The sequence below is a fragment of the Nothobranchius furzeri genome, chromosome 11, assembly GCF_043380555.1.
Source record: "Nothobranchius furzeri strain GRZ-AD chromosome 11, NfurGRZ-RIMD1, whole genome shotgun sequence".
Taxonomy (NCBI): domain Eukaryota; kingdom Metazoa; phylum Chordata; class Actinopteri; order Cyprinodontiformes; family Nothobranchiidae; genus Nothobranchius; species Nothobranchius furzeri.
This window is the reverse complement of record NC_091751.1, coordinates 41,860,598-41,885,272: the sequence shown is the minus strand read 5'-3', so window position 1 is coordinate 41,885,272 and position 24,675 is coordinate 41,860,598. Positions and strand designations below refer to the sequence as shown.

The 24,675-nt window shown below is 41.9% G+C and overlaps 1 protein-coding gene across 1 annotated transcript in view; it reads right to left on the bottom strand.

Annotated features, from left to right (window-relative positions):
* Positions 1 to 24,675, bottom strand: part of ak5 (adenylate kinase 5) — a 125,450-nt gene that overhangs the window by 6,647 nt on the left and 94,128 nt on the right. The window contains exons 11-13 of the mRNA XM_015956174.3: positions 18,394 to 18,557; positions 4,208 to 4,324; positions 3,761 to 3,949 (exon numbers count right to left, since the gene is read on the bottom strand). Of these exons, the coding sequence (XP_015811660.1) occupies positions 3,761 to 3,949; positions 4,208 to 4,324; positions 18,394 to 18,557 (470 nt within the window). The remainder of the gene's footprint in view (positions 1 to 3,760; positions 3,950 to 4,207; positions 4,325 to 18,393; positions 18,558 to 24,675) is intronic.

Genomic DNA, 24,675 nt, shown 5'->3' with positions numbered 1-24,675 from the left:
GGGCTGTGATTTCCCACATCCTTCAGTGTCAGCTCTCAGGCATGTATCCAGGGACCCGCCCAGCTTGTAATAAAAGGACACGCTCAGATTTCAAAGGCAGAGTGGTTTTGGAGGATCTGCCGGTACAGTGGAGACTGTGCTGGTCAGACCTTATTTCCATTTTCCTCGAGCATAAAACAGAATTCTGACCTTTGTGTCTCTTTTCTTCTTTGTGTATGATGTCTTAGGGGTTTAAACCTGACATGTCTGCTCTGATTTATTGATCTGAACATTATTAAATGTATGAAAACAGCAGATTTATGCAGAATCAGGTAAATCAGCAAAAAGATAACTGTCACGTTTTGGAGGATGTTAGGACCCAAATATGCAGCAACCCAGGATGACACGAGGCAGGAGATGATGTAAGGTAAAATCCTTTATTTGCGAAGGATGAACAAAAATAAATCCAGGCAGCGAGCCTAAAGTCCCAAAACTCCTGAGCTGGAGAAACAAAGCTCACCAAGAGCACAAACAAACGCTGACAGAATACAAATACACAACGGACCGACAAGACACTTCTTCTTCTTCTTCTTCTTCTGGGGTTTAAATGGCAGTTGGCACACAACGAATGGTGCATTACCGCCACCAACTAGTGTGGAGTGTGGTCTGGAATAGCGCTCAAAAACACACACACAAACACACACACACACATACATCAAATTCTCCCAAACACCCGTATCTCCTTCAAAAACTGAAATAAAACCTGACAACAGTCATTTTTGAATTACGTCTTAATAAATCAAGAAGGTCGAGTGTCACTTCCATCCGACTAAGAATTTGAATCATTTTCCTCCTTTCTGCCTGATATTTCTGACATTGTAATATAACATGACCTATAGTTTTTTTCTTCTCCACAATAATCGCATTTCCCTGTATTATGTTTCCCTATTATGAACAATGCATTGTTTAATCCAGTATGTCCAAACCTCAGTCTAGAAATGATCACCTCCTCTCTCCTACTCCGTCCAGTGTTTCTCATGTCACCTACTCTTCTTTGAATCATATACAACCACCTTCCCCTCCTTTCCTCCTCCCATTGTTTTTGCCATTTTTTCATCATCTCTTGCCTTATCATGCTCTTTACCTCTTTTCGACAAAATGCAATATCCAACTGAACCGATGTACTTATTGTGGCTTCCTTAGCTACCTTATCGACTTCTTCATTCCCCCTGATTCCACAATGAGCTGGAATCCATAAAAAACGTATCGTAAGTCCCATCATGGTTATTCTATAAAGTGTTTGCTGAATCTCTATGAGTACGTCAGGTCTGCTTTCTGAATGGCTGCACCGTAAACTGGTCAATGAAGAGCTGGAGTCTGAACAAATAACTGAGAATAATGGTCTGTGTTCTTCCACCCATTGAACAGCTAACAGTATTGCGAGCATTTCTCCTGTGTACACTGACAATCCATCACTCACCCTTTTTTTTAACTGTAACATGAAACTCAGGGACAATAAAAGCTATACCAATACGATCCGCAGTATCTTTAGATGCATCTGTATATATTTTTACAAAGTTATAATAGTGATCGATATAATCCTGTGCTGTATGTGAGTTTAGTATGAATGACTTATCCTTATTCTTTCTCTCTAACAATGACAAATCAACAGAAGCCTCAGGAAGAATCCATGGTGGAATAGCAGGCAATGGAACTCTTCGACTGATTTTAAACAGATCTAATTTAAGTTCTACTGGTTTTTTGATCATCAACCATCCAAAACTTTTCGTATCCTTCTTTTCTTTCTCCCAGCAAGGTTTCAGTATGTCTTGTGTTGGATGATCATCCTTCTGACCCTGAAGATTTGCCCAATAATTTAAAGCCATTTGTTCCCTTCTGATTTCTATTGGCATCTCACCCATCTCAACCTGTAAAGCTGCTATTGGGGTTGTTCTAAATGCTCCTGTACAGAGTCTCAGTGCCTGATTCTGGATAGAATTTAATTTTAAAAGAGTAGTTTTTGCTGCTGAAGTATATGCTACACACCCATAATCTAATACTGATCTGATCAATCCAACATCATATATGGCCTTCATAGACTTCCTGTTCCGACAAGACACTGAGGCCCTGTCCACACGTAGCCGGGGATCTGCCAAAACGTAGATATTTTTCTACGTTTTGGCCTGTCATCCACACGAAAACGGAGTTTTTTCACATGAAAACGGATCTTTTTAAAAACTCCGGCCAAAGTGAAGATCTGCGTTTTCTCCGTTTTGGGTGTCTGCGTGTGGACAGACAAAACCGGAGTTTTAAGGTCCGCAACGTCACTTTCCGCGACAAACAATGCTGACATCACGTGTACGACCTGTGTTTACACTAGCCGGCATCATGGAAGCCCTCAGAGCTGCGCTCGCTTTATCAATTGTCCAAGCGCTTTTTGCTTGTTTGTTTTTGCAAACGGAATTACTGCTCCTTGCGGAAGACCGCAGACGAAGGACGAGGTTCAGAACGGGGGAAGTACTGCCGCCTACAGGTCTGGCATGTCCTTAACAACGTATTTATCTGGGTACGTGTGGACAGAGTTTGTTTTTAAAATGCGGTGGTGTGGATGCAAGTTTTTGGAGGGGCGGATATTCGTTTTTAAAAAACCCCAGCTACGTGTGGACTAAGTCTGAGACAAGACAGGGCTTAAATACACAGGGAGAACAATTAAGGAAACAGGAAGCAGGTGTGTGGAGTGAGGGCTGGAGGGAAGGCAGGTGACAATAATTATCTCAATGGGGAAAACAGAAACAGAGGAGGGCAAATACCTAAACACAAAACTAAACAACAATTACCTAAAGACAGAGGGAAGGGCTCACACAAACTAGCTGGAGGAGGACATAGCACATACACCCACACACACATAACCGCACACACATACATACACACACACACACTGAGCTGGGGACAAAGAGGCTGGAGCTGACCTGGGAGGAAAGATTAGAAAAGGTAACAACATAAGACACTAAACTGAGATGCAGACAAAGGACACATGAGGGCGCTAAGAGAACACAGAAGGGAATCCAGAGAGGGATGGAGAAACATTAGGAGACACATAAAGGAGGGGGCAGACGCAGACGACCATGACAATAACTAGTGAAATTAATTATGGGATGACGTTATCCTCTCAATTATATGCTTATGTATCTTGTGATAAAAGAACGGAAAAAAATCACTGGTATAGTACATATATTTCTGAATAGATCTTTTATAAATGCTGTGTATTTTTCTGCAGAATCTGAGTTTTCAGTTCAGGTTTTCACATCTGCGCTGATATAATCGTGGGTTTGAATGAATGATGCCCTTGCTGTGCTGAGCCACAGCGGAGGAAAAAGAACAAATGTGATTAGCTTCATCTGAGTTGATTCCTCTAGTTTCTGTGCTGAGTGGAGAGACGATAACAAAGATACTATTGCCTCTGATGTGACCAACGCTGTTAAAGCTGCACACACATGAAGCAAAACCACTAGTTTATGGGAAATGGTGCAAACTTATGCTCAATTGTAATGTTTTTGATTATTAAATTATGCACAAATATTGAGCATTCTGGTCCCTTGCAGACTAATTTATGTCTAGTTGCTCCTCAGCAATCCTGCTGACTCATAAAATGTAATGTCTTTTGCACTGAAACCTTCCAACTCCATCCTAAAGGTGGCCACTACAGCAGATGAAATGGTTTTATATAGATGGTGGCTCAGAGGAAATCTGAGCTCATACAAGCATGTGATGCTGATCTTACCGTGTGGAGGAGCATTTTGCGTTCGTAGTGAGATGTGACAACCTGGCTGTCGCTGAAGAAGCTCTCGACCCTCCTGTGCAGGATGTTCTCGCTGTCTGAAGCAGAGAGGGATCTGCCCCGATGCTGCAGTCGACTGGACATGGTCTCTGGAGAACAGCTGAGCAGGAGCACCACATTGGGTTCCCCCATCTGTGGAGAAAATGGTAAACCTCTGATTGTATCCATTTGTGCCTCACAAATCACAGCTCTTGTTTCTTTTTTATGTGCATCCTTCTTTGCAAATATTACTTCCTGTCTTTTAGTCACCTTTAGTTTCCTTTTATCACACTGAAAGTGCTGCATGACACCCCAGACTCCCCCATGACTCATCCACTTTTCCCTCCTTTAAGTAGGAACATGGCGTGTGTCTAACATTTTCATCTTTTATTCATGTTTCCAACCGCTTGCCTTGGCCTCGTACTCCTCCACCTGTTTCAGGTCTCTGGGGAATCCGCTGACCACAAGGCCCTTTCCCCGTTGCACCGACGAGGCCACAGAGTCACACAGCAGCTCCAGCAGCGTGTCCTGCAGATCACACACACACACACACACACACACACACACACACACACACACACACACACACACACACACACACACACACACACACACACACACACACACACACACACACACACACACACACACCGAGTTATACATTACTGTGCAAAAAAGTAACATACAACTAAATGTGAATCACAGTACACTACAATAAGTGATTTCTAAGGATGTAAAAAAAATGTTTTTTTAGTTTAAGAAGAAAAACATTTTCTCTTGAAAATTAGCTTTACTTAAAATTAGGTAAATTACTCTTAAATATGACACAAATTTTCTTTTTTAAGTAAAAATTCCACCAATGGGGTTAGCAAAATTGCTTGCCTAGAATTCTTAAAACTAGGGGAAAAATAATAATTCTAAAATTAGATTATTTTGCTAGTTTTAAGAATTATTTTCTAGTGAAGATTTTTTTTCTTTTGAGTTAAAAAGATAAAATGTCTAAACATTTTTCTTTTTCACTTTCCTTTAAATCAGTTTTTGCAGTGTAGGATAGAGCCCAAACCAATAATTACCAGTCATTAATTGTTTAATTTTCAAAATTAATTATTCATTCATAAAACTACCATTAATTTGATAAGAACAACAAAAGCTTTGAGGTTCACACTAAGATCACACAATGTCGGTATCAGTCGATATGAATCATTCTTTAAAATAAAGGTAAATAACTAAAGCTGTTAAGTGTTATTAATAGACCCACGTTTACATATGGGTGCATCATTAGTTCATGCTGAAGGTTTTGCGAAAAGCTCAACAAACAAAGAAGAAAATGTAAATCAGGACACTGTGTGCCTCCATAATGGACATTAATATGCCATAAACTTGGGGTCTGTAACCCCACAAGATTGCAGGGGTCGCCACAATTTTCTCTGTTTTCAGGTAGTGAGGTTACCAAGATTGTAATGGTAAAAATGACATTTATAAAACCCCATTAACACACCCAATAGTATGATCAAAAACTCTATATGAGTTGTGCCTCTATGTCAGAATAAACCTTAATGTGTGTATGTGGGAGAAGGGATTGGGGGAGTCTGGAAACGGAGTCCTCAAGGAATAAAGGTTGGGGACCACTGCCATAAAGGAATGAAATAGTTGTCATTATTATCATAAATAGTGTTATTAATATTGTGTTTTTAATTGTTGTGAATAGCTGTTTAGTAATATTAACACATTTTAAATGAGAATAAACAGATTATTCAATGTAAAAATATTTTTCTTTTAATTATATGCATCTTTTCTGTTTGCAGTTATTATATAAATCATTTTGTATTCAATATGAAAACTCAGTTGGATCAGAACTGATAGCTACTGATGTATTTTGAGCATTAATAAGTTTAGTTTGATTTTCTCTCGGTTCAGACATGATTCTGTAGTAATTTACACAAACGTCATCGCTGGGAACGCGATTTAACATATTTATAAATCCATCCGCTAATGTATACTCTGATAAATATGGGATGTGTGGATCACATTTGAAATATAAAATGTATTTCTTTAACAGCATAACTCCCGCTGAATAAAACTGCTGAGCTCCAAACAACTGCAGCTCATCATTATTTAAAATCGTTAAATACAGTTATTATCTGGTTAATTCGTCGAAACATACTGCTATTATTTTAGTCATCCATATCACAGAAAAGCTCCTTGACAAATCATCATAATGTTGAATCAAGAACATATTTAGCAGAGTATTACAGATTACAATTCAGAGAGTGAGAGAATTAGCTGTTAAATAATCTGGCAAACAGACACTTTAACATATTCTTGAATGAAGCAGTTGAGCGTAATGTGAGAAGGTGATTTTTCCATCATTTCCTTTAGTTTTATAATAATCGTTGCAGCATTTCTCTTTAGAAGCGAGTGGATGGTAAGTGGATCTATGTCCCTTTATAGCTGATGATGAAAACAGATGTCCCCGACGGCGGACAGACGTATATGTCTCCTTACAGATTTTTTAATTCCCAGTGTGGCAAAGTTAACTGGTTGCATCATTCTTAACTGGATAACCGGTGGGATAACTGCTCTCCTTTGTTTTTTTTTCCAACCACATGGGGTGAGGGTGGGGTGGGGTGGGGGTGGGGGTCTAGCACGAATGGCCTGTTTAAAGTCAAAGGTCATATGTTTTCTCAGGATTTCTTGCTAAAGAGAATTCATGGTTCAGTGACAGTAAATGGTGTTCAGGTCCTAAAACTGCAAGATAGCCCCAGACCATCACTCTGCCACCACCGTGCTTCACTGTTAGTTTGATGTCTTAGAGGTAGTTTTACCCCATATGCAAGAAGGAGACACACAACTTCCAGAACGTTCCATTTGTGTATCTTGAGTACTCAGATAATTTTCCCAAAAGGGTGATTAGGAAGTTTTTGGGTGTAAATGGGAGATTCTTGACACTAGTGATGCCTGCAGTGCTTTTGATATCAGTTACTTTTGTCTTAATGTCATGGTCTGCGTCTGCGTCTTCCTTCATGTGTCTCCTGATGTTTCTCCATCCCTCTCTTGATTCCCTTTTGTATCTTATAGCGCCCTCATGTGTCCTTTGTCTGCGTCTCAGTTATGTGTCTTATGTTGTAGCCCTTTAAAATCATTTCCTCCCAGGTCCTGTGTCATTCATTCCCCTGCTCTTGGTGTTTGTGTGTGTGTGTGTGTGTGTGTGTGTGCGTGTCCATTTCCCAGTTCAGTGTATGTGTGTGAGTGCATTTGTGTGTGATGGTGTGTGTGTGTGTGTGTGAGTCCTTCCCACAGTCTTTTAGTTTGGTTTTGTGTTTATAGTTTTAGGTTTATCTGTCCTCCTTTGGTTCGGTTTCCTCATTTAGATAATTATTGTCACTTGCCTTCCCTCCAGTCTTCACTCCACACACCTGCTTCCTGTTTCCTTAATTGTTCTCCCTGTGTATTTAAGCCCTGTCTTGTCTCTGTTTGGTGTTGGTCCATTGTTGTAATTCTGTCAAGTCTTCTCGTGCCTCTTGTATTTTTGGATCTCCAGATCTCTATCTGGATTTTTGGACTGTTGGCTCCCAGCCTTTTGGATTACTTTTGTTTTTGGTTACTCCTAAAATAAAGGATTTAAAAAAAATATATATTCAACTCCTGCCTCGTGTCATCCTGGGTTACTGCATTTTGGGTCCTAACCATCTTTGTATCGTGACAATGTGTTGCATTTTGAAATCTTGTAACCTACTTCATGTTGATGACTTTTGAAAAAAATATTCTACTGGTTTGACTAAATGACGAAAAAAACAAATCTGCAGGTGGGAAAAAACTTGTTTTTTTACAGCTCTTTGTAGAAATATATTCATAGTTCATAATAACACACACACAGACACACACACACACACTCAAAACTTGCTCCATTGAGGAAATTGTGTTGCACGGCAACTGTGTGGCTACAAAACAACTTTGTATTATTATGATTAGTTTTAGTGGACAGTGTTTTATCTCATCGCAGGCTAAAACTCAGACGTGAGTGATTTTTGTAACACGCTCTCCTTTAAATCCCAGAGAGGTGCACTTCAGTAATCCCTCTGTGGGATTATTCATCGCTGTCTTCCTTTTTCTATTCTGTCTCGCCCATTAAAAAAGATTTTGATGTTCTCAAATTGGAAAACACATGGGACTCGGCCTTAATGTGCAGTAAGAAGCTTAGACAGCTGGGCTGAGCTTGAAAGCAGTTGTTTAAAAAAAACGGACTAAGTTAGAGTAAATCTGTGTGCGGCACTTTTTATATGAAATTTAAATCAGCAGAGTGTATCATTTGTTTTTATGGAAGTCATTTTATTTATCTGTGTTTAAATGTGTAGCAAATTTGTCCCTGAAATGCAAACATAGTGTCTGTCAAAATTTCTCTCTTCCCCTTCCCTCCCCTGTCTCCCATTTCTCCTGATTACATGATTTTACCTCACCCTTTCCCCCTTCATCACTGTTTCTGCTTTTCCTACCTGCTCCCCCACTTCTGATCCCCTTTCACTTTGTAGTTTCTTAAGTTTAACCCACTGGCAGTTGTGCATTTTTAGTAATGCCCTGTTACCTTCTCTGTAATACACTGTTTTGATGTTTAGTTTACGTTGTTTTTGTTCTGCCCCCTCTGGTGACCGTACAGTTGTTTTAGCACAAATATAGTATTCCATGTTTCCTTGTAACTAGAAACTCTCTGTTATCTTTCTTTAGTAATGCCCGATATACCTTCAAAGAGGTTCAAATGAAGGCAGCTGGTCTTTTTCGAAAATTAGTTAAATGAGAAGCGAAACATCTTCAAGAAACCAATCCAGTTGCCTTCATTTGAACCCTTTTGGATTACCATGACCTGGATGACTGACAACCTTCACCAGCATATTGCCCCGATACCTTCTCTGTAATACACTGTGCTGTGTGTGTGGTTTATGCCACTTCTGTTTGACTTTAACTTTCTTTCTTTAGCAACAAGAAGGCAACTTATTGAAGTCTATCAAAATGTATTTTAATTAACTCTAAATTATAAAATTTGTTTTATTTAATGTTGTTTTTTTATTTAAATTTTGATATGCTTAAAATTGATACTTGATGCAATTTGTAAAAATGACACCCCACGGTTAAATGTGGTTACTGCAGTCTATTTTTTAAAGCAAAAACATAACTTTCTCACTCTTATTCTGTGACAAAACACTGCTGTAAAAAAGCATGAGTCCTGTCTACTGTTTTGTAACAGACTAGGTAGTCCAGTGGTTAGAGTGCCAGACTGGGTGCTCAAACTGTTGGACTACCAAGGCCAACACAACAGCAGGCTTGCTGAAGATGTTATTGTCGGAGCAGGCATATGCGGAGCTTTGCTGAAACAAACCCTTTCTGTTCCGGGTATAAATTCAGGCAGACAAAAATAACTGATATTTATGATAAATTACATCTCAGTAGTGCCAACAGTAATACTTTATCATATATAGTGCCTACCTTTGCTCTCAAAGATTTAAAATAGCATGATATGGCTCCTTTAAAGAAAGTAAAACACCAAGATTGACTCATTCTTTACTTCACATACACATTTCACTGTAATATCGAGTTGTTGGTAATTCAAAAAGTAGCTTGAGATATTTTTAGAGACGACTATTTGCTTCTAATTCTGCATTAGCATTGTTAGCTCAGTGTTAGCCTCTAGCCTTCTTTACCTGATATTAGAGTAAAACATAAAGATGCCGAGGCGGGTGCGAGAAATTACTTCTGGGTCGCTCCTGTTTACTGGCTTCAGTTCTTTAAACAACTCTGGAGCTTTTTGCCTGCCAGTGTGGAATTACAATCTCACAAACAGCAACTACATCCTGCTTTCGCTTTTTCAAAAGGAAAAAACCGAGAACCCCCAGCCAGATAATCTTTTTCAATAAAACCTTCCTTCCAACATGTTTGAGGCATTTGACTGTTTTCTGATTATTTCACAGTAGAAATCTTACAAATTGCACCTTTTACATGTCTCAAAATGACAATATGTAACGATTTGAAACAAGAATAATGGATATAAGGTAAGGGTCTGGATGATTTTTATTTTGTTGATTTATGTTTAGAGTAGTATCAAAGTATGGATCTTTTGCCTCTAAGGGGGCTCCGTGTTGAGTTGATAAGGAGAAAGATAGATCTTTTTTAATAAACCCAGTAACATCAGTGATGCTACTCAGCCCTTGGTCTTGGTTTACACAAGAAACATTATAGAAGCATTCTGTGAACTCCAGCTATCCTTTATTTCTTAGAAAATGAAGATCCTTGAGCAACAAAGGGACCTGAATCAGCAGCAAGGTGCTGAAAAATGCACAAAAAACAGTTATCAAAGGTTCATAAATGTCTACAAGGCAATACTGGATTTCTTTTTCAAACAACTTAAGTAGCTGCCCTTGAATGTTTTTAATCCAAATGCGCTCAAAAACACCTCCTTAGTAATTAATTCAAACATAATTAGAAATGCAGCAGCTGTTTTAGTTAGGGTGTTGTTTGAACCATTTTCAGCAACTTTTTGATGCACATTTATAATTCAGGTGTGTTCCTGCTGGTAAACGTCAGATTCACTTGGAATAAACGACTTGCTGTGTTTCTCATGATGGAGAACAACGTGGCTGCCTGCCTCACTCGGGTGTTTTTAATGCTTCATGGTAATAACTAGACTCCAAACCTCAGAGTACTGTATCTGGGCTTGAGTGCATCATTTTCTTGGAAACAGCTAAAAATAAAACAAACTTAAAGCTCAACCTTTTGTTTTCAGCTATCGGTGACTTAATGCTGCCCTTCAAATCCTTCAGGGAAAGACTGAGATGAAAAATCTTTTATTGTGGAGTCCAGTCAGAATTTGTGACTCATTCAGGTATAAAACACACACGCACACACACGGGATATGTGTTTGAGTGATGGTAGATTGTGTTTTGATGTGAAATGTCACAGACCTGCAGCACAGGTCATGTATTAAACTCAATGTTTTTCTGCACCAGGAAGACTCACTGCTCTGCTGATAAAATGAGAATCATGGATGGTGGAACGAGGTTATTCGTCACCTTTACAATGTGATTAAAGTCCCATTTGGATCTGTAATATGTCAGAGGAAGGTGCATACGGAAATATTTGTTCTACTTCCTTTATCACTTAGAGAAGGAAACAGAACGGTCCTGGTTATTAATCCTGAGAAGCATTAGTTATCAGTCTTTAGATGATCAGAAGCATTTTTTATTAAGGGTAAAGCACCATGTGCTGACTGGCTGAATAAAAGTTCATGCAATTCTAAGTCTTAGATCCTTTAAAATGTGTTTTTTGCTTAATACAGGTATGTTCTGTCAGTTCTCGCAGGATTTGTACTGCTTTCATAAACACATATGTGATTTCTAATATTAAATTTAGTCAGGTTTAAAACATGAAAAACAAGGAAATTATTATTTGGCATAAAAACCCCAGCCTTTAAATTCTTGTAGGTTGCAACAAGAATGTGCAAAATGACATGAATCTCAACTGATCAGCAAATAGTTTGAGTACACGAGATTTTTTAGGGTTATTTGTAATTTTATCTGTACTTTGGCTGAAGCAGAGTTCTTATTTTCACACTGAAAAGAAACATTTAAAAATCTGAGCCTTTTGTGTCAAATTTTTTTAAAGGTGTGGTTGACTGAAAATCATTTGTAATTATTTTCTCTGATTATAATCAGTCCCTCTGAGTTTGTCATGCAGGCTGAACATGAAAATAGTCTCCTACACATATCTCCTGCATTAGCTTTTGATTGAAAACATTGAAAATCCTGACATGTCTGTGAATTAACATCGATGGAATCACCCATCTTGACTCGTAACAGGGAAGGCTGTTGTTTCGACATCCGGGACTCAGCAGCGGACGTCTCAGTTAAGCTAACCGTTAGCATTAGCAACACCAACACACGGCAGAAGATCCTCCAGGCTTGAGCTATTTGTGGAGATAAAACATCCTCATTGCAAGTCAGTGGTAGAGTCGCGTTTCTGTTATCCAATCTGGGGCGAGATGTTCAAATATCAGGAAATACCTGCAGTCTGAAGCTCAGCTGTGATGTGGGTAACTTTTAGGTGACGGGTCAGAGAAATGATGCACTGGTGTATTTCTTCCCCCCAGGCATTCATTACTACTATAGACAACTGCAAATGTATTGATAAAACTCCTGTGAAGTGAATGAAGAGACTTTCTGTACTGTTATGTTCACTTTAATACCAGCTCTAACACACACACACTACTACAGCTTCGGTTCCCCAACTTCCAGGTCACCGTAAAACGTGTCACACCGCATGTCGCAAAATCCAAACATACACTTGACTAAATCAAAACATCGGTGTGTGCCAACACTGGATATGACATCTCCCCCCTTTTTAACGGCTATTTATATTTCTTAAAAATCAAATTAAATAGCAGTTAGCCTAAAATAAAATGAATAAACTTATCTTGCAGAACAAACAACCAAGTGAACAGGGTCTCAACTTAACCCAGTGAAACTAGTTACCCTCTTTGGTAACAGGCCATAAGGGCGACTATAAGTCCAGTCTCTGAACCAGTTTGGACACACGACCCAACCTTGTCACAGTCTGGTTAGTGAGTGGGGGGTCTTCCGCGGCAGCGGCCTGACTAGCCGGACCAGCTCCCGTCAAAGTAGGAGTCAGGGACTGACAGTCCGTCACAGGATGTGTCTGTGTGCTGATAGGCTGTGCTGCAGTGGGGTCATAGAGTGGCTCCGGCTGCAGGTGATGCCTGTTTCGACGCAGCGTGTCCCCATCCTGTGTGTGCAGGATGTAGGATCTCGGAGTGATGCTCCCTCCGGTGATGACTGCCGGTGAAGCTCACAATGCCTGATTGTCCAGCTTGGACAGCACTCTGTCCCTAGGGCGCAGTGGTGGCAGTGATCTGGATCCGCAGTGACGATTGTAGTAGTAAGCCTGCTTCGCTTGTCCTCTCCTGTCGTTCTCACTCACCACGGATTTATTGGGCCACTTGGGTCGGAGATTTTCCTAACAAAAGCTCCACAGGACTATAACCTGTGGTGGAGCAGGGAATGGATCTTTAGACCAGTATGGCCATCACAGGGTCCTGTTGCTTCAATATCTTTTAGGCAGTTTGCACGGCCCATTCTGCATGGCATGGCAGTACCATGTGGGTGGTGAGGGCTCGAGGTGCAGTGCTTGAAGTCCAGACTCTTGGCAAACTCCCGGAACTCTGCACTCACAAACTGAGGCCCATTACTGCTCACCACCTTGTCCGGGATGCCGAATCTGGCAAAAACAGTCTTAAGGTTCTGGATAACCTGTGCACTGGTGGTTGTAGGGAGACGCATTATCTCTAAGAACCTTGAATAACAATCAGACACTGTCATGTTGGGAATATGTTTAACCCAGGACATGAAAGAATCACAAGTGGAGACGGGGGTGAGTAAAATTACAAATAATATTTATTTAAGAACCAATAGTAAAAATAAAGCACTACTCCAAACGAGAACAGGAGGGACCGAGATCTAGAACAAAAGAACAGACTGGGATTAAAATCACAAAAACAAATCCTGGAACCAGAGAACCAGAACAGGAATGGTTTTGGAGAGTTTCTCTTACTGGGAACGTTTTGGTCTTTGGTGAGGCTGGGCTGGGTAGTTGAAGCCAAACGGGGACAGACAGGACACAGAAGCCGAGGATCCAGGCTGGGATGAGTGAACAGGTTGTGTGGCAGATAGTGAGGCAGATATTGCTGCAGATCTGGAGGATGTCGGTAGGCAGACTGGGAAGCGGGCAGGACGACAGGCGGGCGGTGGAGAGAGAGGAGACCAAGGGACAGTGAGCAACGTGATGTAGAATAACAACTCCAGGCGGCGGTGAGTAAATCCTGAGGGACAGATGAGTAGAAATCCTTTCAGAATACAAGACCAGGGCTGACAGGAATGGACAGACTAGAGTAAATACAGAGTATCAAAAACTAAGCTGAGACAGGCTAGTGTTACCCAAGATGCGAGTATCAATCGGCACTGGAGTTGTGTCACACCGCTCCTTAAGTACCCCTGGTCCTCTGATCAGGGAGATCAGGAGCAGCTGGCTCTCCGACACGCCCACCTAATACACAAAAACTGGAACAACTGCTGTGAATTATGTGAGATGTTTATTGAGCGGGGCAGATTGTGACAGACACGACTAGGAAGTTTTGATGATTGTACTCACAGAGGTCCATGGCAACCCTTTTCCAGGGCCGATCAGGCAGGGGTGTTGAAATGAGCGGTTCTCTCAGTTGTGTTCTTTTCTCTTCAGTGAATTTTGGGCAAGTTCTCAGAAGCTTGTTCAGCTCTGCAGCGAGTCCTGGCCACCAGACAGCCGAGTATGCTCTCTGTCTGCACTTTACAAGTCCCTGGTGACCCTCATGGATGTTCCCCAGTATGTTATTCCTCAATGATTTTGTACTACGATCCGATGACTTCTGAGTAGGAAGCCCTCATGCTCTGACAGTTCATTCCTGACTTGAAAGTACTCTTTGGCCTCTGCCGGTACCTTCTGCTGGTGTTCGGGCCACAGACCTGCTGAGCTGTATCACTGTTCTGAGTTCCGGATCTAGTGACATTTCAGTTTTTATTTCCTCCAACTTGCTCACAGATGCGGAGATCCACTCGATCGCAGTAGCTGCATAGGAGGCGATTTCGCTGCCTGTGATGGTTGCATCTTTGGTGCAGGTTGACGGGCAGCGTGACAGGGTGTCTGCAACTACCAATGTTTTTCCCGATGCGTACTCTGCCATGGCATTAAACCTCATCAGTCTCACGAGGAGATGCTGACACCAGATCAAAACGTTGTCTAAGCTGCTGGAGCTGATGAGGGGCACAAGCATTTTATGGTCTGTGATTAACTGGAATCTTCCTAGTCCCACCAGATATATCTGGAAATTTTCACACGCTCATACACCTGCCAGCTGCTCCTTCTCGATTTGAGCGTAGCGGGTCTCCACCTCCGTCAGTCGCCTAGTATGCAACTGGCTTCCACTGGCCGTCGTGGAGCTGTAGCAGCACCCCCTGAGCCCATAGCCACTCGCTTCGGCTGACACAGCTGTCGGTTTGGACACATCATAGAATGTCAGCACTGGCGCCGTCGTGAGTAGCTTTTTGTTCTTATCAAATGCTATGTGTTGTGGGGGTCCCCAGCTCCAGGTGTTTTTCCGCTTCAGCAGTGTGTACAGGGGGTCTCCAACCTTTGCCAGGTTGGGAACGTATTTCCCCACATAGTTCACCATTCCTAGGATTCTTTTCAATTCCTGCACATTTGTGGGTGGAGAAAGTTGTTGTATGGCGTTGATTTTGTCCGGATCGGGTCGGACTCCAGACTGGTTGATAAGGTGCCCAAAAAATGTGGTTCTCTCTGTTTAAAGGAACATTTATCTTGGTTGAGTGTCAGGTCGGCGCTATTTATGCATTGTAGCACTTTGTCGAGTCGGCTATTGTGCTCTTCCTCTGTGGCACCAAAGACCAGGACATCGTCCATGAACACCTCTACTCCTTCCAATCCCTGCAGGGTCTCTGTCATCTTCCTCTGGAAGATTTCGGGAGCACTGTTTATTCCAAAGGGCAGCCGCTTAAAGTTGAACCTGCCGAATGGTGTGATAAATGTGGTGAGTTTGCAGCTTTCTGGGTGCAGTGGTATCTGGAAGAATCCACTGGCTGCATCTAATGAGATGAAGAGTGTTGCACCACTAAACTTAGCTATTATTTCAGCTGTGGGGAGAACGTACCGTCCTCTTTTGACTGCCTCATTCAGTCTTTTAAAGTCCACGCAGATTTTAGCTTTGCCAGTGGCTGTTTTCAAAACGGGCACCATTGGAGGACACCATTCCATGGGCTAGGTCACTTTCTCGATTACTCCGTTTTTTCCATCCTCTGGAGTTCCTCTTTAACTTTAGGCAACATCGGGAGAGGTACCCGCCTAGCAGTAAACACGGCATAAGGTGCAACATTTTCTTTCAGCTCTATTTTTACTGGTTCTGTCTTTAAAGTTCCATAGTCCCCAAATGGCCCCCCACATGGCCGGACCTGCTGGTGAATTGCCTCCTCAATTATTCTCACCAGTTTCATCTCCACAGATTTTTCTCTACTCAGCAGGTTGTTCACTGATCTCCCATGTGCATCATACGCTGTGAGTAGGTATTTCTTGCCTTTATAGGTAACTGAGCTCTGGATCCGGCCGATGCATTTTATCCCGCCCCCCCCCGGGCTGTCCAATAGGATGTGTGTTGGCTGCAGCAGTGGGGTAAGTGTGATTGACAGGTAAGCTTCTTCGCTGATGATTTTTACGTCCGCCCCGGTGTCTATTTTAAACTCCAACGGTGTCAAACCTATCAGCAGCTTGATGAACCAGTGTTCATTCTCCCCCGCCATCTTGTTTACAGCTCCCAGGAAGTAGGATTGAGGTTGATCAGCTAGTTCTGTTACAACCTCTCTCACTACTTTCTTGGTTCGGCACATTTTTCTCCAGTGACATACCTTCTGGCAGGAATTGCATGTCGAGCCTCTGGCTGGACACATTTCTTCTGCATCGCGGCCAGGTTTCCCGCATCGGCCGCACTGCTGTCGTTGCTGGGCTTTGTCTTTCAGTTTGTTGCGGGGTGTGCGGTACTTGCCTCGGTCTCTTTTAATCTCATTCACCGAGCCTCCTGCCGCTCCACCTTGTAGGTTAATTTGAGTTGTTATTTCCTCTGCTTGCCTCACTGTCTCGATAGTAAGTGTCAGGGTCAAGTCTTTAGCCAGCTGTAGCTTGCGTGACACTTCCTTGTCCAACACGCCGACAACTATCCGGTCTCTGGTGTTTTCATCTCTCGCCGCTCCAAATTCACAGTGTTCTGACAGTTCGTATAATGCTCTTATAAACGTCTCCACTTTCTCACCCGGCCGTTGTGTGCGCTGGTGAAAGCATGCGCGTTCATGTATGACGTTCCTTCTGGGAATGAAGTACTCGTTTAACTTGGCCAGCACCCGGTCAAAGTCATCTCTGTGAGCCACGTCGTCAAAGACGAAGGACCGGAAGATGTTTTCGGCTTCCTGGCCCATGGCGCAAAGCTCGACGGCGGACTGAATTTGGCCATGTCACCTCAGTAGCTCCTTCTTCCATGTACTTCTGACACCATGTGAAGTGAATGAAGGGACTTTCTGTGCTGTTATGTTCACTTTAATAACAGCTCTAACACACGCACACTACTACAGCTTCGGTTCCCCAACTTCCGGGTCGCCGTAAAACGTGTCACACTGCATGTCGCAAAGTCCAAACACACACTTGACTAAATCAAAACATCGATGTGTGCTAACACTGGATATGACAACTCCTATTCCACTTATTTAAGAACCTTTAAAGAAGCATGAAGTGAGAAGGCCATCCTGTGGTCAAACTTGGGTACTGCAGACCATGTAGTAAAACAAACGAGTTCGCTCTGAGCAACTGTACCCGGGTGGATCAGCACCTGAAGATTCTGGATGACGAGCAAAGTCGAGTCATATACAGTAAGTTGATAAGTAGATAAACACATTTCACTGTAATATCCATTTGTTGGTAAACAAAAAAAAACAGTACCTCGAGATATTTTTAGAGCCACCTATTTGTTGCCAATTCACCGTTAGCATTGTTAGCTCACTGCTAGCCTCAATTTTCTTTAGCTGATTTTGTAAAAAATCCCACTTGAAACACTTATCTTAAGGAATATTTGGACGTTCACTTACTGTATATAAACTTTATACAAAGTTTGCAGCTACCATGTTTTTCCATGTTTTTGTGATGATTTATAATTTGTCATTCACAAATCTTTTGGTCACACATTGACTTAACTTTATTCACTTTCTTATGTCATGTCCTTTGGTGGAATATTATTAAATATTTTGTTCCCTTGCAGCTGCAGATCTGTTGGATTTAGTTTAGTTAATTATTTTCTTGTTCTCCATTGAGTCTCAGTTGGCATTCAGGTCTGATCTCAAACTGAACACTCAAGAAGGGTTTCAGTTTAGATTTTTCATCAAATAAATGAATCTATTCACCTTGTTGCTGTATAATCTTCATTTATTTCTGCCTTCATGGACTCGTTTGAGCTTCATTAAATAGGGATTTTAAATACATCATAGTTTACATAGAGTGTCAGTGAATTTCTGTTTCCCATTAATAAGGGATGACAGCCACGCCAGGTTCTTCTCGTGCACTGAGTATAGCTGTTCAGTCTCGGTGTAAGCCAGTTTAAGCGCTCTTAATGGTGTATCACCATCTAACTTGTCCCTCTTCAATTTACTGTTGGCAGGAAGGCGTTTTACACGGTACATCAGTATTATCCCAGCATGCAAGCTGCTCTGTGACAGCAAGGAAAGAGTATAAGACTTCAGATTCTGACTTTGTGAAATAACAATCTTTCACTTCTTGATTTGTTGATGTGTTTTCAGGTCAGAGCTGTCAGGATTTTACACCAGTCCTCCCACAGATCGGCCTGCTTTCGGAGAAATGTGGGTAGGCTTAAATTTATGAATCTCAGCTTTTAAACCTGCTGAGAAAAAAAAAGTTGACAGTCCTTTTGGACAAGACAAGTAAAGAAATCTGACCTCAGGTAGTTTTTCTCCTCTCTCTAGAATGTCCCGAAGGTTTCGCCCTCTTTCACTGTGATGCTGCAGCTCGCTGCACAACAGGTCGCTCAGGGTGACGCGTCGCAAGCCGTACCGCTCCTCCATCCGTTCACTCTGGAGGGCCTTACCTGAGCCCGGACCACCTGAGGGACCCAGAGATCAGTCAGTATCTTCACCAGTTAAACTGAAGAGGAGGAAATTAAAAGGTGAGAAAGGGCAAGAATGAGGGAGACAGTAGGAAATGGACGGTAAGTGTGTGTGTGTGTGTGTGTGTGTGAGTGAGTGAGTGAGTGAGTGAGTGAGTGAGTGAGTGAGTGAGTGAGTGTGTGTGTGTGTGTGTGTGTGTGTGTGTGTGTGTGTGAGTGAGGAGGCTTAAATAAATGAAAAATAAGTGGGTTAAACTGCAGATAACTGTTGGGAGTCTGTCATATTGGATAGAAAAAGTCAGGTGATAAATATTTACAGAGACTTTTCTATTTTTTTATTCTCAGACTTTGTTAGAATCCAAAATCTTAATAATTGAAATTTGAACTTCAGTCTTTCAGACCTACAGTCCTGCACGTTTTAAACGTTTCTTTCTGCAAAAAGCTGCATCATATTATTAAATCACCTCTTAACCAAGTGTGCCAGAAGCCTATTAATCAATCATTCATTGAAATCAGGTGTGTTGGAGAACTTTGTGGGATTTTGTTTCTTTAATTGAGGGGTGCCAAAAATCACAAACAACATCACAAACCCCACTAAAATAAGTTAAATAAACACTTCTCCCATCGCTGTTATGGATGGGTTGATCCTCCAAGGACTGATGGCACCGTGAGAACTCAGTAAGTACCACCTACACGCTGAGGTTCCACTCAGATCTGCAGATTTTGTTGTACAGGATAGCTCATTAAGTTTAGGACGATAGAAGCGATTTCAGGTAAAGTCAATCCTGTTTTGTTGTTTTTCTCCGACAGTTTTAAAATCACAGTGCGATGACAGTCGATCCATACTTACATCTAAAAGGACCGTTTTGAACTCCCTCTTGCTGCTCTGAGTGCTGCACCTTGTCTAAAAATCACAAAGAGCAGCTGGTTTTGTTTCCATCAATGCAGACTGAAGCGTCTGAATAAAGGACGTTCGTGTATTGATCTCAGAAGCTGGAGATATGTTTTTTTCTTTTGACCAAAGAAAACATGAATTTGTTAAAACCTGATTTTTGTTCCTATTTAACGACTCTGAGACAAAGGTGACTCGTGCAGAAGAGCTTAACCAGAAAGAGATTCCTTCTCTGCTACATCTGAAGCCAGTTTTAACTGAGTGATCCTATGTTTAGATGAGATGGTTTTTTAGCCAGCCACCCTCTAAACGAGGTTTACTCCAGAAGTAAAATTGTTGATGAACATCCAAAGAAGGCTTTCAGAGTGTTCCATTAAAATCCACTCAGTGGTTCTAACAAAACAATGGGACTCCAGAGTTGAGGCTAATTTTTACGTAAAAGATTGTTTAGCATTTAACGCATCTCAGCTGGTGTCACATAAAACTTTAGCTCAATATCTGTAAAATTAACTGAGTTTGACCATTTGATTTTGGGTTGGCTAATGGTGATGAGCTATGGCAGGTCTCCCATAATCTCTTAGCGCTCACAGTATGTGTTTGAGACGACTCCTAGTCACTATGGCGCCAAATTTTGGCTAAATATTATAGAAACATCTGGTTGACTTCAGAGTGGTGAAAATCCAATAAAGACAAAGATCCATCCATTTTCGTCCGCTTATAGGAGTCGGGTCGCGGGAGAAGTAGCCTAAGCAGGGAGGCCTAGACTTCCCTCTCTCCAGTCACTTGGGCCAGCTCCTCCGGGGCAATCCCATGGTGTTCTCTGGCCAGTCAAGAGACATAGTCCCTAGCCTGGGTCTCCTTTTAGGTCTCCTCCTGGTTGGACGTGCCCAGAAAACCTCACCAAGGAGGAGTTCAAGAAGCATCCTGACCAGATACTCGAGCCACCTCAACTGGCTCCTCTTGACATGGAGGAGCCTGCCCCCAAGCCCCTCCCGGATGACCGAGCTTCTTACCCTATGTCTAAGGGCGAGCCCAGCCACCCTGAGGAGAAAACTCATTTTGGCCGCTTGTATCCACAATCTCATTCTTTCGGTCGCTACTTAAAGCTTGTGACCATAAGTGAGGGTAGGAACGTAGATCGACTGGTAAATCGAGAGCTAAAGACAGAGAGTTTCAGTCAAATCTGAGCACCGACACAGGCAAAAAAGCTAAATGGTCGATAGCATGTAGAGCCTTCTAGGGTTTTACCAGTGGTGTGTCCAGGCTTTTCTAAATGGGGTGGCCCAGGCGGGGGCACTTGTTTATGCATGGGTGAAACCTATATGCTTTTTTATTTTATGGGGGGGGGGGGGGGTCCCTCACAAAATGATTATTTTTTTCACTTTAGTGAAATTTTGCACTCTCACATTGGGCTATGATAAATTTTCTCTCTTTTTCTTTTTCTTCTTCATCAGCAACTGAAAGGCAGATCCACTTTAGTCCAGAGTCAGAAAAGAGGACAGGTCCAGAAAACTACTTGTACTGATATTCTTGCTGTGACTGGAGGCCTGGAATGCTCCTACAGGCTGTGTGCGATGCTGCATTTGATGTTTGCAGGTGTTATGGCAGGTGAAATGTTGAACACAGCCATGGAGCTGTGTGAAGCAGACATTTATCAAACTCAGCCTTGAGGCAAGTAATAAAACTCAGGATGTGAGTTCGTCCTCGAGTTTGAGTGTTGCTGCCCTCCGCTCATGTTCAGAAACAAATGACCTCATCTCCATTTTCTCAGACCAATCTGTCTCAGCTCAGTCAGGGACGGCTGTGAACTTGTGGAGGCTCACCAGAAACCAGGGATGGGGTGATAATGGATCCATAAGCTGTCATTTAACCCTTTAATAGCCAATCGGTCATGGGTGAGTCGCTCAAAGTTCATCTGTGCAGCTCAGTCATCCAAACAACCCACACTGATCTTCACTGCTTGTTGTAGGGTCGTGGGGGAGCTGGTGTCTAACTCCAGCAGGCTTCAGGCGAGACGTGGGTCACCCAGTACAGGTCTCCTGTCCATCATAGCGACAATTTAGGGTTTTAAATTAACCAAAACTACTAATGCTGTGCAGAAAGACTGCAGCCAGGATTCAAACCTGCAACCCTCTTGCTGCAAGGTGACTGCAATACCATGCAGCCTCAATTTAAATACAGTGATCCCTCGCTACTTCGCGGTTCGTTTATCGCGGATTCACGACTTCGCGGATTTTTTCTTTGGAGCCTTATTCAAGGGAAATTCGCTGATTCGTGGTATTTTTCACCAATTCGCGGTATTTTTCTATGCGAAATATCAAGAAATTCCAGTTTTTTCATCAATTTCATCATAAAATGCACGTTTTGTAATAAAACTATAAATAAACCAAGTAATTTTTTTTTCTATGTAAAGGGAGGGATTTAAAAGTCTGAATACTGAATACGTACCTGTTAAATACTGTAAATATGGTGTCCCTACTTCGCGGATTTTCACCTATCGCGGCCAGGTCTGGAACGCATCCACCGCGCTAAACGAGGGATCACTGTACAAGGAATTTCACTTAATTTCTTTAATTTAAGGATATTTTATAGCTTAGTGTAATCCTGACAGGTGTGTGTGTTCAACTGTAAAACTAATTTGAATCTTTACTCACCAAACATCATTTATATCTGCAGCCCTGATGCTCTGAGATCATGGTTTGTGGCGAGCTGATTCGTGGTGGACATTGCTGAGTTTTAGCAGGCGGCTGCACTCTGCTTCTAATTTCCCTGACATTTATTTAGACGGAGGCTCGGATTTGAGAAACTCAGACATCCCATGGTGTGTGAGCAGCTCTGTAACAGCGCCGTCCGTGATAGGAGGCTAAGTGACAGATGGAATAAATTAGAGAGCTGGCACAGCACACAGATGAGATTAGAGTTGTTGTTTTTTTCAGCAGGAAAACAAGTGGAGTGAATAAAATCAGAAAAGTAATTTTGATTGTGGATTCTGGCCTGCTACTTGCTAATTTCCTTTAAGCTTCAACAGTTGAATCTAGATGAAAAATGGGACAACAGTGGAGAGAAGATTGCTTCTGCTAATTGAGATGGCTCAGTGGTTCACGTTGGTGGCAGTGAAGCCTCTCAGGGTACAGACCCAAATAAAAACCTTTAAAAATGAAAAATGTTCCTCCAGACAAGAGACGTGAAGATTAGTTTAATTAATATTTCTGAAAATCAGCTTGAGAAGAGACTTTCAGGAGCCTGGAAGCTTCTCCCTTTCTGCCAATAGATGTTATTCTTCTTCCAGAGCGGCAAAACATGCTGGTAGTTAGAAAATATTCATCACACTTCAAAAACCGATTTCTAAGAAAGTAAAAAACACTAAATTTTAGACATTTTAATCTTTTTTTTACTCTAAGAAAAACAACAATCTCTAGAAAAATGTCATTACCTAAAATAAGGTAATTATTCTTAAATATGATCCGAACGTTCCTGTTTTGAGTAAACCTGTCAATGAGGTAAGCAACATTTGCTCAGCTAGAATTCTTAAAACTAGTGAATAAATCGATTTTATTTAGCTAGTTTTAAGAATTCTAGCAAAGCAACCTATCAGTTGCACTGCAAAAACTGATTTATTTGAATGTAAAAATAGTTTCATTTTCACATTATTTTTTTCTCAGAACAGGAAAACGTGGATCATATTTAAGAACATTTACCTTATTTTAGAGAATAATTTTTCTTTTACACTTAAAATAAGATAAAATGCCTAAAATTAGGCTATTTTTTAAACTTTCCTAGAAACCAGTTTTTACAGTGCAACTGATAGGTTGCTTGGATAGAATTCTAGCTAAATAATCAGTATTTGCTAGTTCTAGACAAACAGCTTTTGTTTACACCAGTGGCAGAATTTATTTGACCCAAAACAAGGACATTTGATCATATATTTAAGAATATTTACCTAATTTTAAGTATTTTTTGCAGATAATATTTTTTAGGCTAAAAACAGGATTACATGTATTAAAACAAGGAGTTTAAAAAAAACTTTACTGTTTTTGCCTTGTATGGATATGTTTGAATAAAAAGTTAAAATCATAATCTTATTATTAAATAAATATTAATGTTCATAATTATTACCTTATGCCAGGGGTGTCCAAACTTTTTAAGACAAGGGTGTAAATGGTAAAGTTGATACCTGAAGGCCACATGAATGTGATATTTTTCATTATAAAAATGCAAGAATTAGATTATGGTGATTTATTTTTATCCCTGGGCTGTCACCTTACCATGGTGGAGGGGTCGGAGTGTCTCAATGATCTTAGGAGCTAAGTTGTCTGTGGCTATCTGCCTCTGGTAGGGTCACCCATGGCAAACAGGTCCTAGGTGAGGGATCAGACAAAGAGCAGCCCGAAGACCTCTTCTGATGAATTATATAAATGGAAACCGTGTTCCCTCGCCCGGACATAGGTCACTGGGGCCCCCCTCTGGAGCAGGCTTGGAGGTGGGACACGTTGGCGAGCGCCTGGTGGCCGTGCTTTCACCCATGGAGCCCGGCCTGGCACAGCCCGAAGAGGAAACGTGGGCCCCCCTCACCATGGGCTCACCACTCGTGGGAGAGGCCAAAGGGGTCAGGTGCAGTGTGTGACGGGTGGTAGTCGAGGGCGGGGACCTTGGCAGTCTGATCCTCGGCTACAGATGCTGGCTCTTGGCACATGGAATGTCACCTCTCTGGTGGGGAAGGAGCCTGAGTTGGCGTGTGAGGTTGAGAGGTTCCGACTAGATGTAGTCGGACTCACCTCAATGCATGGCTCTGGCTCTGGAACCAGTTTCCTTGAGAGGGGTTGGACTTTCTACCACTCTGGAGTTGCTCCCACTGAGAGGCGCCATTTCTAGTGTTGATCAGGCAGAGCTTTGTTGCCAGCGTTCCACTGCATAATGGCTTTAAACACGTCTATAAAAGTGTTAGTTTTTACGTAAACCATTGGATGAAATTACACAAACTGACTGAGCTCTTGTTAAGGCGCTTGCAATAGTTTGTGTGTGTGTGTGTGTGTGTGTGTGTGTTTGGTGGAGGGTACGTTGGAACCCCCCCCCCCCCCCCCAGTTTGAAAATCCTACCTGCGCCCCTGGTCTCAGAAGCTAACCGTTAGCATCAGCAACTCCACAACACAGCAGAACTCCTACATTCTTGTGTTATTTGTGGAGAAAAAACATCAACATTGCAAAGCAGTCAGTGGTAGAGTT